The sequence below is a fragment of the Rhynchophorus ferrugineus genome, unplaced genomic scaffold, assembly GCF_030347505.1.
Source record: "Rhynchophorus ferrugineus isolate W39M unplaced genomic scaffold, kcgeb_rfMv2 rfM1, whole genome shotgun sequence".
Taxonomy (NCBI): domain Eukaryota; kingdom Metazoa; phylum Arthropoda; class Insecta; order Coleoptera; family Curculionidae; genus Rhynchophorus; species Rhynchophorus ferrugineus.
In genome coordinates this window covers 3,892,097-3,912,462 of record NW_027472580.1, presented here as the reverse complement: position 1 = coordinate 3,912,462, position 20,366 = coordinate 3,892,097, and the positions used below count along the sequence as shown (strand labels likewise).

At 36.5% G+C, this 20,366-nt stretch overlaps 2 protein-coding genes across 4 annotated transcripts in view; one reads left to right on the top strand and one right to left on the bottom strand.

The window, feature by feature from the left end:
- Positions 1 to 20,366, top strand: part of Ubr3 (Ubr3 ubiquitin ligase) — a 209,657-nt gene that overhangs the window by 111,969 nt on the left and 77,322 nt on the right. The window lies entirely within an intron of this gene.
- On the bottom strand, positions 1,541 to 20,198 carry LOC143202470 (uncharacterized). 2 transcript variants are annotated; one of them, XM_076414043.1, is made up of 9 exons: positions 20,133 to 20,198; positions 17,525 to 17,806; positions 14,106 to 14,280; positions 10,992 to 11,129; positions 8,400 to 8,623; positions 6,525 to 6,766; positions 6,224 to 6,465; positions 5,917 to 6,043; positions 1,541 to 1,921 (listed from the first exon to the last, which is right to left on the bottom strand). In XM_076414043.1, exons 2-9 carry the CDS (start codon positions 17,789 to 17,791, stop codon positions 1,588 to 1,590), a joined length of 1,749 nt encoding a protein of 582 aa, XP_076270158.1. In that variant the 5' UTR covers positions 17,792 to 17,806; positions 20,133 to 20,198; the 3' UTR covers positions 1,541 to 1,587. The 2 variants fall into 2 exon arrangements, with proteins under 2 accessions (XP_076270158.1, XP_076270150.1); XM_076414035.1 differs by lacking the exon at positions 20,133 to 20,198 and adding an exon at positions 19,466 to 19,775.

Sequence of the window (20,366 nt, the reverse complement as noted above, 5' to 3'; positions counted from 1 at the left end):
TTCAAGTAAATGAACCCCTTCAAAATAATTAAGTTTTTAATTGATGAACAACTTTTTAAAGGATAACAGAAACTTTTTATGTAGTATAATCACATTTACCTTCAATGTAATTTTCTCATCGCCCAATTTGGATATATTTTGATTTTAAAGTGTGGGTAATATTTTCATGATTTCTTCTATTGTATTCCTGTAAATAACAATATATATGAATACAAATGCTCTATAAAAATAATTGTATATGTATCGGATAAAAACAACGCTAGGCCACACATATTCTTCATCTAGCTAACTTGGGCTGTTTCTTCCAAGAAGAACGACGTCTGTTTTTTTATTTCAGTTAACACTTTTGAGAATGAAGATACATTATAATCAAATAATAGTGATTATAATTAAGACACAAAAATGCTGATCGTGCTCAATGTCTGACACACAAAAATGACGTCATAAACAAACCATAGAAACAAAGAATCAAGTTAGAGAAATTAGCCAATCAAATGTCTTTGTAGGGAAATTCGGTTCATTTGAACTTCCCTACAATCGAAAAAGTGGTCTCATAGCCATCATTGGTTGGACCACGCAAAACTTTTCCTCGGTTTTGCCTATTTAAGTAAAACCTTTATATATACTCAATGATAACTATCGACGCTATTGTTTATCGGCTGAATAATAATTTGTTTATTTCGATCTTAAGTGATATATTAGGTTAGGTAAAGAAAAGAGGCTAGAGAGAAGAGAGAGAGACGTCGTCGTGATGGTCTTTTATAGCCGGGAACCGCATGATACCAATCCATCAACGTTGCCAACTTTTGAACTTAATGTAGATGTAATAGTGGTGGTCTAAAGGTGTGTAGCGGTCGCTACATCACTACCCTCCTAGTGGAACTGACGTGGAGTGTACCTCCATGTGGTGCAGGTTCCTGAGTACGCCCGCAATCACGCAATAAAGCGCCCAGGGTCTGCTTATGAGATAGGGATCCAACCATAGTCAGGAGTTTTTCTAGATCAGCTGCTATCGAAGGAGTAGCAGGGCTTAGTTCGTCTTGCGACGTTCCGATTTGTTTTAGGGTACCTATAAGTGTGGTGTGTGGCCTTACCTGTCGCGTTTTGTGGTGCAAGGGTGGTTATGCGTTGATGTCATGCATAATGGGCTTCTGTGGTCTCGTGGGATAACGTCGACCATGTGATGGTGATGGGTTCCTGGCGCTATTCTTCCATGAACGTGCCGAGCACCTGGATCCTGTTTATAGTTTAAAACGTGTTTATTTCATGTGTTAAATATTACATGTTTTCGACGACATGGACAGGATATTAGGTGAAGTAAAGGAAGTACGAAAGCGCTATTCAAGGAGTAAGGAAAAGAGAAAAGAGAAAGTGATCTTTTAGAGCTGGAAACCGTATGGGACCAATTCACCACAGTTGCCAACCTTTGAACTTAATATATATGTAAAAGGGGTGGCCTAAAGGGTTGTAACGGTTGCTACAAGATAGTTAAGCCTAGCGACGTCTGTTAGTAGAGTTAGTAAGAAAAAAAACGCGAGTAGACGATACAATGATTTATATTTAACAATAGTTTACCAAAGCGTTAATTTAATTTATAATTCTTGACATTAATTTATCTTTTTTAATATCAAAACTGGGAAATTTTATCGGTAACAACGCGCTGTAGTCATAGGTCTGGATGATTGGCGTTATGAACCCGCCGTAGGGATTATTTTGCTTATATCGAATTCCGATCGACTTCAATGGTACCGCCGGTACTGTGTACACAGGTTGAATGTCTATGAACGGCACGGTAGTTTGGGCGGCATCGGCTTCAAATCCTGTATGAGTAAATTTAATAAATGAATTATCAGCGCCCTTCAAGTCCGATTTTGGTCCCAACGTTGGCACATCCACGTTTTTGTGAAGCTCGATTTCTCGTCTGAAAATTGAAAATTTTAATTACGTTTATTAGAATTGTGAATTAATTTTAAAGGATTTTCAACAGATGGTGTTACTGTCTATTAAATCGAATCGGGTACATTTGTAACTAACTTCATGTCGAAACCGCACGAATACTGGCTGCACTTTTCAGTATGTGACATTTCATCGAGGTGTTTAGAAATGTTTTCGGTGCGTTGAAATGTCTGAGTTTGTATCGAGTAAATCGCATTTGCGGCAAGTTTTACTTTTTTTACGTCAATTTGAAGAAAAAGGCGACTGAACATTCTGGACAGCCTTTAAAAATTAAAGACGATGATTCGAACGTATTACTCGATGATGACCGGTGTAAAACGAAAGAAGGTTATGCAGAATTCTTGGGAATATCAAAATAAATCGTAGCGTTCTAATCGCTCGAAGAACATGAGAACGATTCGAAAGCTTGGATATTTTATGTCGTTCAAATTTAAGCCAAGAAACATTGAAAAACGTGAAATGCTACTTCAGAGATGAAATAGGAAAGGCTTTTGCATCATACTGGTGAATGTTAATGAGAAGTGGATCCTCTACGATAATCTAAAGCGAAACATATCACGCATCAACAGCAGTGGCAAAGTCAGATATTCATTGCTCCAAGCTAATACTCTCTATTTGGTGGGATCGGCTTAGTGTGCTATACTATTAGCTGATAAAACTGTTAATGGGAATGCTATTGACTACAAATGATATATTTGTCAAGCACTGTGCTAAAAACCATCAGAATACTAACAAAGACACAACAATGTTATTCTTCAGCATGACAACCCATGATCACATGTTGCTTATCTGATGAAAACTTGGAAACATAAAAATGGAAAGTGCTACCCCAGCCGCCGTATTCTCCAGACCTTGTTCCTTCTGATGATCCCAAAAAATGACCGATTTGTAGATAGCCTCAAAGGGCACATTGTTCTTTCGACATAGAAAACGCAAATTTTCTTGAATATGGGAAAAAGTAGCTGCTATCGATGGAGAATAATTTGAAATCGATTTGTCACAATAAAGCTTCACATTAAAAAATTCTTTAAAACTAATTTATAGCCAAAATATTTATTCTGCATAGAGTGCGAATGAATTTTGAGGATTTTCAAGATAATATGATTAATGATAAAATGAAATAGATACTATGGGCGCCACCTATTGATGGTTGCCATCATTAGGAGCTACATCCTTTACCGATTCTGTCAAAATATAATTATTGTTTTCGTTATCATCATATATCATATACACTTTGATAGACTTTTAACATTTTTTTTTGTTTATTTGTCCACAATGAGTTCATTTTGTCATATTCCCCTTAAAGATGAACAGAAAAGTATTAATTAATTAATTTGTAAATTAATATACATATATGGACATATAATAAGTACTGATCGTATGATATGTGCGGAGATAAAGTTGTACCAAGAAGACTAGTCCCTGGACATATGTTAATTTAGCGATTTGATAAATAAAGTATTGAAAAGTGCTGTTGATGGTGGTGGTGGAAGTACCGTGGTACTTCAGAAAATGTGATTTCCGTAGAGATATGAAAATGAATACTAGATCCAGGCCGTTAAGAACTTGCCCGGGGTCATGAACAAAAGCTTCTTCGCCATGTTAATGACTAACAGGTCAATTGGAAAGTCGCCGGCCTGACACATAGATGGCGCTACTAGAATTAAATCCATGTGTTTTTTTAGTTAGCCATAACTCTCAAGAGATGCGTGTGTAAATTTGACAGCTGTCGTATCATTAGTTTGTGAATTATGGCATTTTGAGTGAAGCAGCTTTTGTTATTGTGAAAAAAAAATGGATGAAAAGGAATGTCGCGTGTTGATAAAATGTTGTTTTTTGAAGGGAAAAATACAGTTGAAGTAAAAACTTGGCTTGATGCCGAGTTTCCGGACACTGCCCCAGGAAAATCAACCATCAAGGATTGGTATGCTAAATTTAGACGTGGTGAAATGAGCACCTAAGACGGTGGATGCAGTAGTCTCCCAAAAGAGATTGTTGCCTACGAAAACATTTAAAAAATCCACAAAATGATTTTGAATGACTGTAAATTGAAATTGAATGAAACAGCAGACACTCTAAAGATATCAACTGAACGTGTACATCCTATCATTCACGAATATTTGGGTATGGGAAAGCGCTGTGCAAAGTGGGTGCCGCGCGAATTCACTTTTGACTGAAAACAACGACGACTTGATCGATCGATTCTTGAAAAAGGAAGCACCATCAACAGCGACTATTCGTCCGCAATGTTCACAATTCGTTCACATTCGTCAAAACAATTCGTGAAGAAAAATGTGCTACTTCACCAAGACAATGTACAGTGTCACAAGTCAGTGAAAACGATGGCAAAAAATCCCTTAATTGGGTTTCTAGTTGCTTCGTCATCCAACTTATTCTCCAGATCTGGCCACCCAGCGGCTATTTCCGGCTCTCAGATCTCAAAAGAATGCTTGCTGGGAAGGAATTTCCGTCGAATGAAGAGGTGATCGTCGAAACTGAGGCCTATTTTGAAGCAAAGGACAAATCGTTCCACAAAAATGGTATCGAAAAGTTGGAGGGTCACTATAATCAGTGTATCACCCTTGAAGGAAATTATGTTGAATAAAAAATAAATAATTTTCCCAAAAAAATATGTTTTACTACGATAGGCCGGTGACTTTTCGATTGACCTGTTACTATACGAGGGCGGTCCGATAAGTACTTAGCCTCATCGCCCCATGGTGCCACTATTGCAGTAGAAATGTACTATCGTATAAACCTGTGACCGCGTGTGGAAACGTGCGTGTTCACGGATTTTAGAAAAATGCAAAATGAGCAATATCGGTGGGTAATTCGATTCTTGTTTTTGGATCGAAAAAAGAAAGCTTGGATGCTGCATACGGTGACACTTTTCCTTCGATGGCAACCCTCAAAAATTGATGTAACGGTTTCAACGTAATCCTACGTCGATTTTTGAGCCACGCCCAAGTATTACGTCCGAAAAAAGGTACACAAACAAGGTACAAAAAAGGATTCAAGGTACACGAGATGGCGGAGACAGTATGCATCTCAAAAGATCGTGTGAGTTATATCTTGGATAAAATTTTGGGCATGAGAAAGCTGTCGGCGATATGGATGCCGCATTTGCTCACTCCGGACAAGTGCAATCATGAAACCACTTCAAAGTAGTGTTTGGCGTTTTTTAAACGTAACCCGAAGAAATTTCTGCGTCGTTTCGTGACCGTGGGCCCACTGGTACACAGACCAAGGAACAGTTGAAACAGGCGAACATGCTTCGAAGAAAGCGATAACTGTCCTATTGGGTAGAAATGTGATGGCTACCGTTTTCTGGGATTCACAAGGTGTGATCTATATCGACTACAAGGAGAAGTATAAAATGGTCACAGTGCTGTACTTTTCAAATCCAAATCAGTCCGTTTTAATTTTGTATTGCGGTGAAATAACAAACCCTAATTGTAATGAATCACTTGACGGATGCCCGATTCCTCAAGTAGAATTAGTTGGTAAGTTAAATTGGATATATATCATATTAGGCAAAAGCAGAGCACATTAGACTCAAAGTCAAGAAACTGTATTGGTTAGTTGCAATCTACTCTTAACTTACTTAAAATCAAAGATATTGGTTTATCAGTCAATCATAAAGTCAATTTGGACCTATGGACCGCAAATATGGGGTTCTACTAAAATACTAAAATAATTAGTAATCCAACGCAGCCAAAACGAAATTCTAAAATCTCTGCGAAACTGACGAAGAGCGGCATTACGACCTCGAAGTAATCCAATATTTCGCCTTAAGACATGAAATAAGGTTCAATGAGGTTGAAAACCACAGCAGAGCAAATTAAATTGTAAATACAGATTGTACTAGACAAATCTAATATAAGATGTAATTAAAAATGTAATAGAAAAAATCGATCAAAATTAATTCACGGTCGCGAATTCCACATAATAATATATTACAAATATTTTCCATGGTGAGTAGACTTGACTGGGATAGGATTCTTTAGTACATGACCACTGATCCAGTCAATCCGGTTGAAAATCACAGAAAGTCGGACCATATCGTTCTCCACTACAAATTGAACACCTAAAAAATAGTTATTAATTATTTGAGTTAGTTGGGGCAGGGATACCGAAAAAATATCGATATTATTGTATTTATATATATATGTATTTCTCGAAAACGATATATCGGTATTTTTCTGAATGGCCGACACCCGAAAGTTGGGAGACTACAACAGTGGCTTTTTCTAGACCAAGACTCTACCTGTAACAATATAGTTCGGCGCGGGGGCCTTAATATTGTCCAAGGCCATCGATCTATTTTCGTATGACATGATATAGAAGTCCTTGTCTTTGTACACTCCCACATCGGTGATGTTATAGCTGTCGAGAGATACCCAGTCAAGTGTCGATTGATTAACATGACCTCCGGGAAGCAATTGTCCTTCTTGAATTTGCATGTGCAGCACTCGTTGAGCCTTGACGAATTTGATTCCCGTTATAATCCTAAAAAACGCGAAAGGCACGATCAGGTTCTTGGATGTTCTTCGTCATCGATATCGTACTTGTTGGCTTTGACATCGGATAATACTGGCCTCAAGTTGATGAAGCGGTCCGACAGGATGTTGGGATCATCGCAGAGGCACATACAGTAGGAGCAAGTCTGGGCAATCCAGTCATCTAAGCTATTATCAGATCTATGCCATTTCGTCCATTCCTTGATACGTTTCTTTTGGCAACTTGTAGCTTTCCCGAAGAATTTACCACTACTGTATCGGATAAATTCGTATCTCCTATTTTGCGTTGTCTGAAACGGCGGTTAATTTGGATCATCACTATTTATACGAGGGTCACTATTTATATTTCGGGAATTGACAACACTGTTGTCATGTGAGTCCATCTGACGGTTTATTGTAAAGTTTGACATTTTTGACGATATACGTACTCAAAACATTTTGTCACACGGACGCTATTTGTTTATTTTATATTTAGTTTCGTCTCGGCAAAAATGGAACTGAATCGTCAACATTTTCGTGCGATCATTTTTTACGATTTTCGACGTGGATTATCACAACAAGAATGCATCAATCAACGTAATTTGACTTTTGGCGATGAAGCTCCATTAAAAACTACCGTGTATCGTTGGTTTAGTGAATTCAATCGTGGTCGTAGTTCGCTGTCCGACGCGTTTCGTGAAGATCATCCAAAATCGGCTGTTGTGCTAGAAAACATCGATGCTGTGTACGAAACGATTAAGCAAGATCATCACCTATTGTAAGATTGAAGCATCCCTAAGCATTAGTTTCACCAACATATATGCGATTTTACATGAACACTTAGCTGTGCGAAAGTTATGTTTGCGTTAGATCTCACACAATTTGACAATCGATCAATAAAAGGCTCGTGTCGATTGGTGCAAAGAAATGCTTAAGATATTTAACCGCGGTGCTTCGAAAGACGTTTATAAAATCGTGACAGGTGATGAATCATGGATATATTCGTATGAACCCGACAGTAAGCAGCAGTCGACTGTATGGGTGTTCCAAGATGAACCAAATCCAATAAAAGTTGTGCGCGCACGAAGCACTTCAAAGAAAATGGTGGCCTGTTTCTTCGGGAAAACTGGTCATATTGCAACAGTGATCCTCTAGAGGATCGTAGAACAGTACATTCTGATTAGTACACAACCATTTTTTTGCCAAAAGTCTTTAGTGAAATAAAGAATACGAACAAGAGAGGCCGGATTGTTCTTCATCATGACAATGCGAGCTCCCACACATCGGCACACACAAGACTATTTGAGCACCAAAGCATCGAATTGAATGACAATGACTTCTTTTTATCCCATCCGTGAAGAATAAACTGCGTAGTCAACGATTTTCATCGCCCGAAGAAGCTATTGAAGCGTTCAAAAATCATGTTTTGAAGATACCTCATCCGGAATAGCATATATAGTTGTATATATAGAATTATATAATGTAGTATACATAGTTTTATGTTTTGTTTGTAGTATTATTGTAGATAACAATATATTGTATATTATTTTAGTAGCATTTTTAAACTCTATTTTTCAAGATTATTATAGTGGAAGTAGAAAGAAATGGATTCAAAATAATTAGAAAAATAATTTCGACTGCATTTATGTTATCTTGGCACATTGCCACTTATCAATTTAAAATTATTTAAAATTAACTCATCTGTCTCCATTATCCAATTATCTCCGTCCATACATTTCCGTCTGTTGTCACGAATAGAAAATAGTCGAAGCGTATATTTTAATGAAATATTAATTGCTATTTTCAGTCGATAGTTTCCAACGTTAGTTATAAAGGTCTTATAATATTATAAACTTCCAATTGGAAACTATAAACAGTACCTAAAATTGCTAGAGCTCAAAATATATATAGCAACCCTCGTATTGCTGAAAAATCAGTTCTTACCTCTGAGCATATATCCATCTCACTTTCAACGAAATGACACTGAATAATATTTCCGGCACATTCTGGCAACTTACAGTACTCTCCTTGTTGTTGTTGTTGGCATCTATAATGGGAGGTTTTCCTATAATCTGAACAGTTTTTTGAACATTTTTCCAGTTTGTCCATATTCTCTATATTTTCCACATGACCCTGAAGTAGCCTCGTAAATTCATCGTACGTTTTTCCTATTTTTCATCAGAAACAACAAAGTTATTAATTGTGTGGCAAAGTAATCTAAATGTTTTGTTTGAAAACATTTAAATGTCCAGATCAATGATGAGTTAACTTAAATATTTTCGATAACTTTTTATGAATATTACAGTGAAAAGGTCATATCATCTTTTTTTTTGTTCTGGCCTAAAACAACCATGGAGCGTTTATGATTCTCCTCGAGGAGCTTATTTTGGAAAACTTGAAATCGTTTCACCTGGTTGTCTGTAACAAACTTGAAGTAAACATTAGATCCGTAGAGAAGTACGGACCGAATTAACATCTTGTAAAATAAGCATTTGATGGAGATGGGAATTCTGCTAGAAGGTCAGATCAGAGAAGATAGCAGGTTAAGTTGCGAGACGCGCAGTGCGTAACGCTTCTTATGGAAAATGATAGCTTGGGTTTTCAGGGGGTTGACTTGCAACCTCCAGAATTTGAACCACTTGACCGCATGATCAAGCTGCTTCTGTAAACGTTCATGAATTGTAACTTCGAACCTGGCGGCCGTGAAGAAAGCAGTGTCGTCAGCGTAAAACGCGACGTAAATGTACACTTTTTCAGCAGACCTGAAATGAGGAGGTTAAATAAGGCTGAGGCCAGTGGGGAACCTTGGGGTACACCAGCTTCGATTTGTTTTCGACTGGAAAGTGTTTTCCTGATCTTGACCTGGAGAAATCTGTTCGATAGATAGGACTTGCTGAGAGCGGTTAGGTCTTCTGGGAGGCTTAACCACACGCATTTTGCGATCAAACTGTCCTGCCAGACCTTGTCGAAGGCTTTGGTTAGATCCAGAAGGACTGCTCCAAGCTTTTTACGTTAGTCAAGAGCGTGATGGATGTGTGCGGCCAGACGGGTAGTCTGGTGGACGGATGAGTGGTGAGCGCGAAAGCCGAATTGTTCATCAGGAATGATGTTGTTTTCTTTTATGAAAGAGTCTCCCCGGCAAACTTCGAAATGGTTCTGAGAAAACTGATGGGCCTGTAGTCGGATGGAGATGATTTTGCTCCTTCCTTGGGAATAATCGCTATATGTGTGTGTTTCCAAGACGCCGGGAAATGTTGCAGCCTCATGATGGAGTTAATGATGTTTACCAGTTTCGGGATCCTGCTTATGCGGGAGCTTTTTTAACTGGGTAATCGACGTTTCGTCGAAACCTGGAGATATTTTGGTTTGAAATTTATCGATCATAGTCTGTAGAGAATTTGGAGACACAAAATGGTCGAGAAGAAAGGCTGGGTTTACTGGTCTTTTGATGGAGTTGGATTCGTTTATAACAGTGTCATTGTCTTTAGCTTTAGTGTTCTCTGCGAGTGGGAGGCATTTCATCTGAGCCTCGTAAGTCTCTGCGAGAAGCTCGACTTTTTCTTGGTCAGTGACTGCGAATTTTTCTATAACCGCTGACTTCATGGAGAGATGATATTGTGCATCTTCCCCACGAGGCATTTGGAGACACGCCAGAAGAAAGGGTCCGGTCTTTGGTCCGCGAGAAGTGAGTTCCATTTCATCGCTCACCAGGTCGAGACGGCCATCCTTACCCCCTTGCATGCTCTGTTCGCCTCCCTTTTGTCTGCAGCATCAAGAGTGAATCGATCTAATCTCCATAGACCATTTTTGATGCGAATTGTACGTTTAAGAGAAGAAGGGAAGGTTGTTTCTCCACGGTTGGGGTTGTGATGAAATTTCGACTGTGGCACATTCGTGAGCAGACTGAATATCACGAGTTAGCTTGAGTACGGCTTCCTCGAGCTGTTCTGGAGTTTTAAGTCACATCATCCACCTATTCCTTATATCTTAAAATTTGAATGTCAATATATTAATCGGTTACTATATCAATATATTTATTTGAAGAACCTGCTGCCGAAACTCAACAAACACTTGTAGAAACTTATAGTGATACAATTTCAGGTTTCAATGATTTAAAAGTGTTGATATTCACGTCACTGTCAATGCACGGCCTGGATGACCTAAAATGTTCATATTTGCAAGACTTATAATGAAAACATAGCTCAGACCCTCAAAAATCTTTCAGATAGCTGGAAGTTGATGAATCAACTGTTTCCAGACATTTACAAAGAAAGATCCGAATGGAAAATAAATGACTACCGTTACTAGTAATAAATATGTATGCAAAATGTGTACTATTACACACTGAATGAATAAATAAGTAAAGAAATTAAAATCATATATCAGAAATAGTCACATTAATATACGGAGAGAACTCTGAAATCAAAAACATTAAGAAAGATCTTAATGATAACGCTTACACATGAAAAAAGAGCATTTTAATAAATTATAATGATGACGGTTATAAAAAAAGTTTTTAAATGATATTGTACATACCTTTCAAGTGTTTATCTGGATCATTTCTCCACGATTGAGGTGAACTGCTTGCCATTCTCTTTCTAACGATATTCAACATTTTTTTATGTCGAGCTTCAAATTTCTTGCGATTTTCAATAGCCAGATTGAAATAGTTTCCTACAACATGCAGTTGTGTTTTATTATACGTATTATCAAAAATGATGAAATTTTGTACAGAACTGACTTGTGTTTTTTTTGTGGTTGATCAAAATTTAATGAGTAGTAGTGGTAAAGTTGCACTACGGTGATAAGATATCAATCCATAAAATCACATATTGATCCAAAGATTGAAATCTTGAAGAAGTTATATTCTTTAAAAAGTTAAATGTTAGGAATTATGAGAGCTTTGTTGATTTAAGTTTTGATACATTGTATAGTCAAGACATAACATCCCTTCAGAACACCCTCAGTGGAATAAAGCTGCTTTCAGAGGAAGACGATGAAAAACACATTTCACTAAAAAAAATCAACACTATAAGAAAAAAGGCTGAACTTTAGCAAACATTTTTTTTTTTTTGTTTACTAGGTTGACCAGCTAGAACCAAATGGTCTTCGCTTCAGGTTCGGGGTATGGTTGTTTTGCGAGCGACAAAGACCCTGGGTTACGACTGGGACTGTCGATCTGCCTCCATTGAGGCAGATTGACTAAAAAAGTTCTAACTCAAAAGCTAAAACATTTTGAGTAAGCCTGACGTAAGGAATAGTGCGGCTCTAAATAAAACGTTCTTGTTCAGATTGTTCTTGTGAATTAATTATCAGGTACTTATATACTGCATCATCACTAAAACTCTTCTCGCGTGTAATTAAGAGAAACTCCTTCTGAATGTCACCAAGTGCTGTTAGAAGCTTAGTTAACGATGAACATATACCGTCGGTAATAAACAATAAATTAAGGAACTTAAATTTAACGCTGCCAGAGACCGCTTTGATGATTTGAAAAGGTTTTCAAATTGAAGGAAAATATCGACTAAGATTAATTTTTAATAGAAAATGATGATAAAACGAGAACTGAGTATATATAGAAACTGCTTCAGCTGAAAAAAACTGACCGTAATCGTCATTGGCAGTGAGAATTATCAACATCGACAAGAAGTTTTATCCAGGTGTTTTAATAACAGCTTAAAATACTACACAGTAGATTAAAAACAGTAGAATATATACAATAAAATTTTTCATTTACAAAATAATAAATGTATGTTACAAGTGTTAAGATAGGTCTATGGTCTTTAGATAGTCATTTAGCAGATTCAGTTGCTCAGTTTGGACCAATTGTTCCAATGTTGTCGGCATCTCAAGTTGTCTCCTCAAATTATCATATTTTTGCAGTGCAGTAGGATGTGTCTAACGCTAAGTTGAATCTGGCACCAATCATATAAGGGCGGGCTCTGTCCTTTCTGTCAGTCTGGTGCCCCATTCGCAGTGGTGCGAGGACGTTTGACTTGTGTCTACTGATGTTATTATGGTCTATAGATTGATAAAAGATCCTCTTGACTTCCCATAATTCATTGTTTTTTATGAGAAGGTCCCATTCTAATTGGGTCAATTGCCTATTTAGGCCCTTCATATAGACTTTGGCATATTTTTTTGCTGAACAGTTCGTTTAACTTGATCGACTCCTCTTCCCTACTTGCCAGATGGTCGGCTCTTTCATTTCCAGATATTCCTTTATGGGAGGGGGCCCAGAGGTATGTTATTCTTACACCCCTAAATTGTAACTTTGTATCTCTCTGATGTATGTGACCAGAGGGTGGACTGTCCTTGCCGTTCTTAAACTCTCTAGGGAACTTATAGAATCCGATACTACTAGTATTGTTTTAATATTAGTAACAAAGACTAAAATAATCTGCTGCATATTGTGAAATATACTTGAAAACTCCTTTTGGTCCAGATCTACTGTTCTTTCAACGTGCAATTTATATACTGAACTAGCGACCCGCCCCGGCTTCGCACGGGTGCAATGCTGATACTAAATTAAATACACTACAGAAAAAATATGAACGTTGTATATAAAAACATAGCGGCCCGCTCCGACTTTGCACGGGCATAAAATATATATGCCTATGTCACTCAATGAAAACATGATTAAAATCGATCCAGTATTTTTGGTTCATTCATTACTGCCCTTGGCCTGTACGCATTAAATTTGGAGTAAAACAATTCCTCTTCCCCTATACTTACTATGAAGATTTCCTGCTATCTTTGGAATATCTAAATTCATACAATTTTTATTACATTACACATTTTTAAACGCAAATTTTAAATTTGTAATATCTCCGAAAATATTTGTTTAATTTACATGCTGTAAGGAACCATATTGATCTATATTAATTGCACACTGTATTTAAGGTACTTAATTCGATAAGGATTAATGCCGTATTGCTTAAAATAGCTTCGTAAATAAGCCATTTTCTCACGTAAAAAGTAAACAATAAAAATGGTTAATGTGGGTTATCCCTAAAAGATAAACATATACCATCGCGGACTTTTTTGTAGACCTTTTTATGGTGTACAATACTGTAGTACATTAATTTGATCTAACTCGTAGGGTTAGGCAGCGTTTTTGCTAATTGCTAAATAAGCCTAAAAAAATAGGTTAATTTACGACATCACGTTAGAAACCTCTAAAATTAGCAATGTTGCCTTAGTATATTATGCATGTATTATACATATAAACCTTCCTCTTGAATCACTCTATCTATTGAAAAAAACCGCATCAAAATCCGTTGCGTAGTTTTAAAGATTTAAGCGCACATAGGGATATAGGGACAGAAAAGGCGACTTTGTTTTATACTATGTAGTGATAAATAAACTTTGCCAATAAGTTAATAAAATAAAAGCTTTTTTGAATTGATAAAATGATCGGAATAAATGTAAGCACCTAATAGAATAATTAAACTAAAGCTTGGAACCTAATACTAAAAACTTTACATCTATCTGGAGAGTTAGAATGCCATCAAGTTTATTTTTTTAGAAAGTAAGACATATCTAGAATGTAACTCTCATCATACGATGATTTTGTGAGTCTTCAGTGATGCAGTGATACCTGATGCTTCTTGTCAATGCAATAATAACATTAATAATATATTTACGAACCTGTTTTACTTTCGATTTGTTTTATTAAATACGCATACTCCATCATTATGTAGGTTTTCAAATTCCTCAGAGCGATAATGTTGTAAACATTGTAAAGCATCAGTTGAGGAGATTGGAAATATTCCCTCTTATAAACCTTTCGGTATTCACTACCGTTATATTTAAGCAATTCAATCTACGGGTCGTGACGTTTAAAATTATGTTAATCCGTTCAAAAAATAATGTCGGGTTTTAACTTTTAACTTTCAAAGTGTACCAAGAGTGTCGGTAATTACTTTCCAGTTTTTAAAACATACTTGACTAGCTATACGTATACAATGTTATAACATGTAGAAATAAAGATTTAACTTTATAGGAAACTTTGGGATATCTTTCGCAACGTCCAACATTTAGATGTCGCTACTTTTAACTTATTACTTGCTTTAATTGCTATGCAAAGAGCCGCGACGGGATCTGATTGGCTCGCTTCGTTTCTATGGTGCGTTTATTGTTTATTTGTTTCCGGAGCCATTTTGAGTAAGTCTGACGTAAGGAATAGTGCAGATTTTTATAACGTTTGAAGATTAGGTTATTAGTTCATTACAAGTAAAGTGAATTCTCGATTTAGGAAATGTTGTGTACCTGGATGCACACAGTAAAAATTCCAAACTGACTAGATTAAATATTAAACGCATCTATGATCGTTACAGTATATTATGTTGTAAGTTGGAGTAAGTTTATTCATATTAATAATCATATAGAATGTAAAATATTTATGTTTTAATTTTATAAATTAATCCCCTCTCTAAAGAAGCTATGCAAGAGGCGATATACTTTTATTCTTGGATCAATTATTGATTATTGCCCAAATAAGAACACATTTATTATAAGAACCCCTCATTGCAATAAAGAAAATAAAAACTGTAATTATCCGAATAAATATATTGGATTAAGACTACTTAACCAAGATATTTTTGGATCTATTAGAGCTCAGGAATATACATGGCATTTTTTGGTAAATTTTTTACTCAACATAATTCCCTTCAAGGGTGATACACTGATTATAGCGACCCTCCAACTTTTCGATACCATTTTTGTAGTACGATTTGTCCTTTGCTTCAAAATAGGCCTCACTTTCGGCCCATCACATCTTTTGAGATCTGAGAACAGGAAATAGTCGCTGGGGGCCAGATCTGGAGAATACGGTGGACGAGCAAACAATTCGAAGCCCAATTCATGGATTTTTGTCATCGTTTTCACTGACTTGTGACACGGTGCATTGTCTTGGTGAAACAGCACTTTCTTTTTTTTTTTTTCAAAAGCGGCCGTTTTGGACGATTTCGTCCTTCAAACAGTCCAATAATGCTATGTAATAGTCGCTTTTGATGGTCCTTCCTTTTTCAAGGTAGTCAATGAAAATTATTCCATGCGCATCCCAAAATATAGACGCCATAATCTTGTCAGCCGACTGTTGCGTTTTCCCACGCTTTGGATCTTTCATCGTGTGCAGTGCACTCGGATGACTTCGGAGTAAAATGATGAAGCCATGTTTCATCCGTTGTCACATATCAACGCAAAAACTCGGATTTATTACGCTTGATCATCTTCAAACACTGCTCCGAATCATCAAATCGTCCTTGTTATTGGTCAAAAGTGAGCTCGCGCGGCACCCACTTTGCACAAAGCTTTCTCATACCCAAATATTCGTGAATGATATGATGAACATGTTCAGTTGATATCCTTAGAGTGTCTGCTATTTTATTCAATTTCAATTTACGGTCATTAAAAGTCATTTTGTGGATTTTTTTAATATGTTTTCGTCGGGAACAACCTCTTTTAGACCTCAACTGCGTTCGCCGTCTTCGGTGCTCATTTCACCACGTCTAAACTTCACATACCAATCCTTGATGGTTGATTTTTCTGGGGCAGTGTCCGGAAACTAGGCATCAATCCAAGTTTTTGTTTCTACATAAATGTAGATGAGTTCACCATTATATTGAAAGGACTATATTTGAATACTATATTAATTGTTCATAATTTCTCGGAATTTACATTTAGCTGTTTGATATAAAATAACATGGTAACTTTCTATTAGCATCAGAATACGAAAAGAGATAGAGAAAAACTTGTATGTTCAAACGATGTATTGAGTGTGCAAATAATTTTTTACGGTTTTTTTGCCACGTTGAAGCTAGAAAAAGGTTTGATACAATATTTCCTTATACTGTAAGCGTTATATATGAATTTCGCTAATTGCAATATTTGATCGCGTTTTTACTTCTGTAACTACAGTTCTGAATAAAAACTGCTTGACCGAAACCTAAAATTTGACCGATCAATTTCAACTTCAGGTGATCTCTCTAGCTGATTTGGTTGAATTCCGTGTGCCCTGTGAATACTTTCATCCTGGTTTTCCCGTAAATATTCACTTAAAATAGTTTATAATATATCATATAATATATATAAAATATAACAGTCTCTAACCTAACACATAGATGGCGATATCTTTATTATATTCACCGCTTTTTCAGTTTATACTAATCTTCAAAAGAAAGGTGTTAAAATTTCATGATATTCTACTCATAAGTTTGTGAGTTATTGTGTTAAGAATGACTCTACATTTGTTATTTTCAAAACAATGGATCAAAAACAATTTCGTGTTTTAATTTTACATTGCTTCTTGATGGAAAAAAATACCGTTTAAGTGAACCAATGGCTTGTGTTATAAGAGCTCTAGCAGTTAGCAGTTATCTGAAACAACAATAAAACGTTGGTTTGCTGACTTCAAATGTTATCCTAGAGACACCGATGATTCAGAATGCAGTGGACGTCCAAATGAAGTGGCAACCGTCAGAAAATATAAAAAAAATCACAAAATCGGTTTGAATGACCGAAAAGTGAAAGGATTGAGCTAGCTAACATCGTATAGATATCAAAATAACGTTTAACGTCTTTCATATTGCATGATAATTTGATTATGAGAAAGCTCTGTTCAAAGTCGGTACCGTGTTTGCTTACTGTTGTCCAAAAACAAGAATGTGTTGATGATTTTGAGCAGTGTTTCGCCATGTGTAAACGTAACAAGCCGGAATTTTTGCATTGATATGTGACAATGGATTTGGATGAAACATGGATCCATCACTTCACTCCGGAATCGAAACGATCGTCATGTGATCGACAAGCCTATTTTGAGGGAAAAGAAATATCGTTCTACAAAAGTGAAATGTTAATCGTCGCTCGAATGATTGTGTGGCTCTTGATGGAGATTATGTTGATGAATAAAGCCAATTTTTAACAAAAAAAGGCCCGGGAAGCTTTTCAGCCCATCTGGTACATATTTGTACACCTAATATAATATATTTTCTGTAAAATAATCATAAACATACCGACACTATTTTTTGAACGTCTATTCTATTAAGAACATCATCAATTTTCATTACCTGCAATATCTCCTCGACCAAGTTGCCTATAAGATATTGTTCATTATTAGTTGTAAAATTAGCACCCCTGTAAATGTGAATGTGGATGTCCTGCATCATTTCCTGGTTATGTATGAAGCTTGTAACTGAATGTTCATCGGGCCAAATCAGTTGTTTTCTACTGTTCAGGAATTTGCGAAATTTCTGATATAAACGGTCGATGTATATTAGCTTTGGATAGAGCTTCAAAACCGAATCTATATGTCTAATTGGTAGTAAATATTCCATGATGTTATTCGGTATCTGAAAAGAAAAGCAGACCTGAATATATGTATGTATGTCTGTTTTCTATTAATTACAGGGGATTTTTTCTCTTAAAATTCCACAATCTACCCAACAGGAAATATTATATCCTATATTATTCTAAAAATTATTTTTAACCGATTTCGAAAAAGGAGAAAGGTTTTATGTTCGGCTGTATATATATATATATATATTTTTAATGTATGTCCGCCAATTTCTCCGTCAGTAGTGTGAAGCGATTTTCAAAATTATTTTTTATTCGAGAGAGTGCCTTTCCGACGTGGTCCTGTTGGAACCAAGTAAGGATCTGTTGGGGGGTAATTGTACAAAGTTTTCACATATTTTTTATCTAAAGTAAACAGATAACAGGTCAATCGAAAAGTCACCGGCCTGAGACATAGATGGTGCTACTAGAATTAAATTCATATATTTTTTAGTTAGCCCTGACCTTCAAAAGATTCGTGTTTAAATTTGACAGCTGTCGGATAATTAGTTTGTGAATTATAGCATTTTGAGTGAGGCAACTTATTATGTGTGTTATTGTGAAAAAAATTAATAAAAAGGAATTTCACGTGTTGATGAACGCAGTGGACGCCCAAAAGAGGTTGTTACCGACGAAAACATTTAAAAATCCACAAAATAATATTGAATGACCGTAAATTGAAACTGAATGAAATAGCAGACACTAAAGATTTCAACTGAACGTGTACATCATATTATTCACGAATATTTGGGTATGAGAAAGCTCTACGCAAAGTGGATGCCGCGCGAGCTCACTTTTGACCAAAAACAATGACGAGTTGATGATTCCGAATAGTGTTTAAAGATGATCAAGTGTAATAAACCCGAGTTTTCGCGTCCATATGTGACAATGGATAAAACATGGCTCCATCATTTCACTCCGAAGTACAATCGACATTCATCCAAGTGGACTGCACACGATGAACCCGCTCCAAATCGTCGAAAAAACAACAACAGAAAATGCTGGCAAGATTATGGACTATCATGGAAAAGGAAGGACCATCAACAGCGACTATTACATAGCGGTATTGGACCGTTTGAAGGCCGAAATCTCCGAAAAACGGGTGCATTTGAAGAAAAATAAAGTGCTTCTTCACCAAGACAATGCACTGTGTCACAAGTTAGTCAAAAGCGATGGCAAAAATCCATGAATTAGGCTTCGAATTGTTTCCTCATCCACCGTATTCTCCAGATATGGCTCCCAGCGACTATCTTCATTTTCTGAGATCTCAAAAGAATACTCACTGGGAAGAAATGTTCGTCGAATGAAGAGGTGATCGACGAAACTGAGGCCTATTTTGAAGCAAAGGACAAATCGTACTACAAAAATGGTATCGAGAGTCGCTATGATCAGTGCATCACCCTTGAAGGGAATTATGTTGAATAAAAAAAAACTAATTTTGCCAAAAAATGTGTTTTACTATGGAAGGGCCTGGACTTTTCAATTGACCAGTTACTTTTCAATTGTAAAACTGTAGCACATTGGGATATGCATTGACCAATATAGTTGATGGCTGCATAGGTTAGAAAAATTGTAGAAAAATTTTTTTTGTTCAGCCTTGTTTATTAATTTAATCTAATAAGCGTCTATTTAAGCGAAAAATTATAAGAATAAGTTTTAAAGCAATTTACACTGACCTGTTTAAGTTTGCTATCGAATTCTATCATGGTCCTGATTAATTCAACTTCTTCACCGAGATAATTGACCTGTGAAGTGCCCCCCAAAATTTGCTTCCACATATGGTTCTCAAGATCCAGGAAATCCATAGTTAATTTGTCAATCAACATATATTCACTACCCTTAGCGAGAGCAAGGAAACCAAGTAGAAGCAGCAACGTGGACATTATTGATGAAGGAACGCGTGCACGTCTGACTTGGATATCGCTTTTAATTTTGTTTTTAAACCACTGATAATATTTTGGCTCTCCTTCTGATAAGCCAACATTTATATAATAGGCTTCGGACATTTCGAACGTCATTTATTAAGACGTAGTTGCACATGTTTATAACACTACGTACGGGAAGTATATTTTACAATATCCGTTGATAATGTTGTTTTTGAAATTATTCCGACAATAAAAGAAAACTAACCAAATCCCTGCGTTGATTGGTGTTGATAATAATTGGGTCAACATAATAAACTTTTTTTTTTGTGTTTGTATTAAGCAATTTTATCTTCTGTGTTAGTTTTTTTTGTTCTGGGCTAAAACCAGGCGGTATAATGCATGACGCATACCTGGTTGCGGAGACTTGCTCTGGAGTGATAAGTTGGACCGGGTTATGTGGGACTACCTCTGGACTTACCAATACACTAACCCGAAACCGCCTCACCGTTGACCCCTGTGGATCGCCACTGCTAGTACATTAAATTTGGGGATATGGTACCCGCTGATCGGACAGCAGTTATTGGACACGATGACCTGGCGATTCTATTTAACCGCGAACTTGAGTTAACACGCGACTGGATACTGTCGTATCGGGCAAAAGTTATAACCGTAGCGACGGATGAGGTCGTTTCAGCGGTGTTAAACTCCCAAC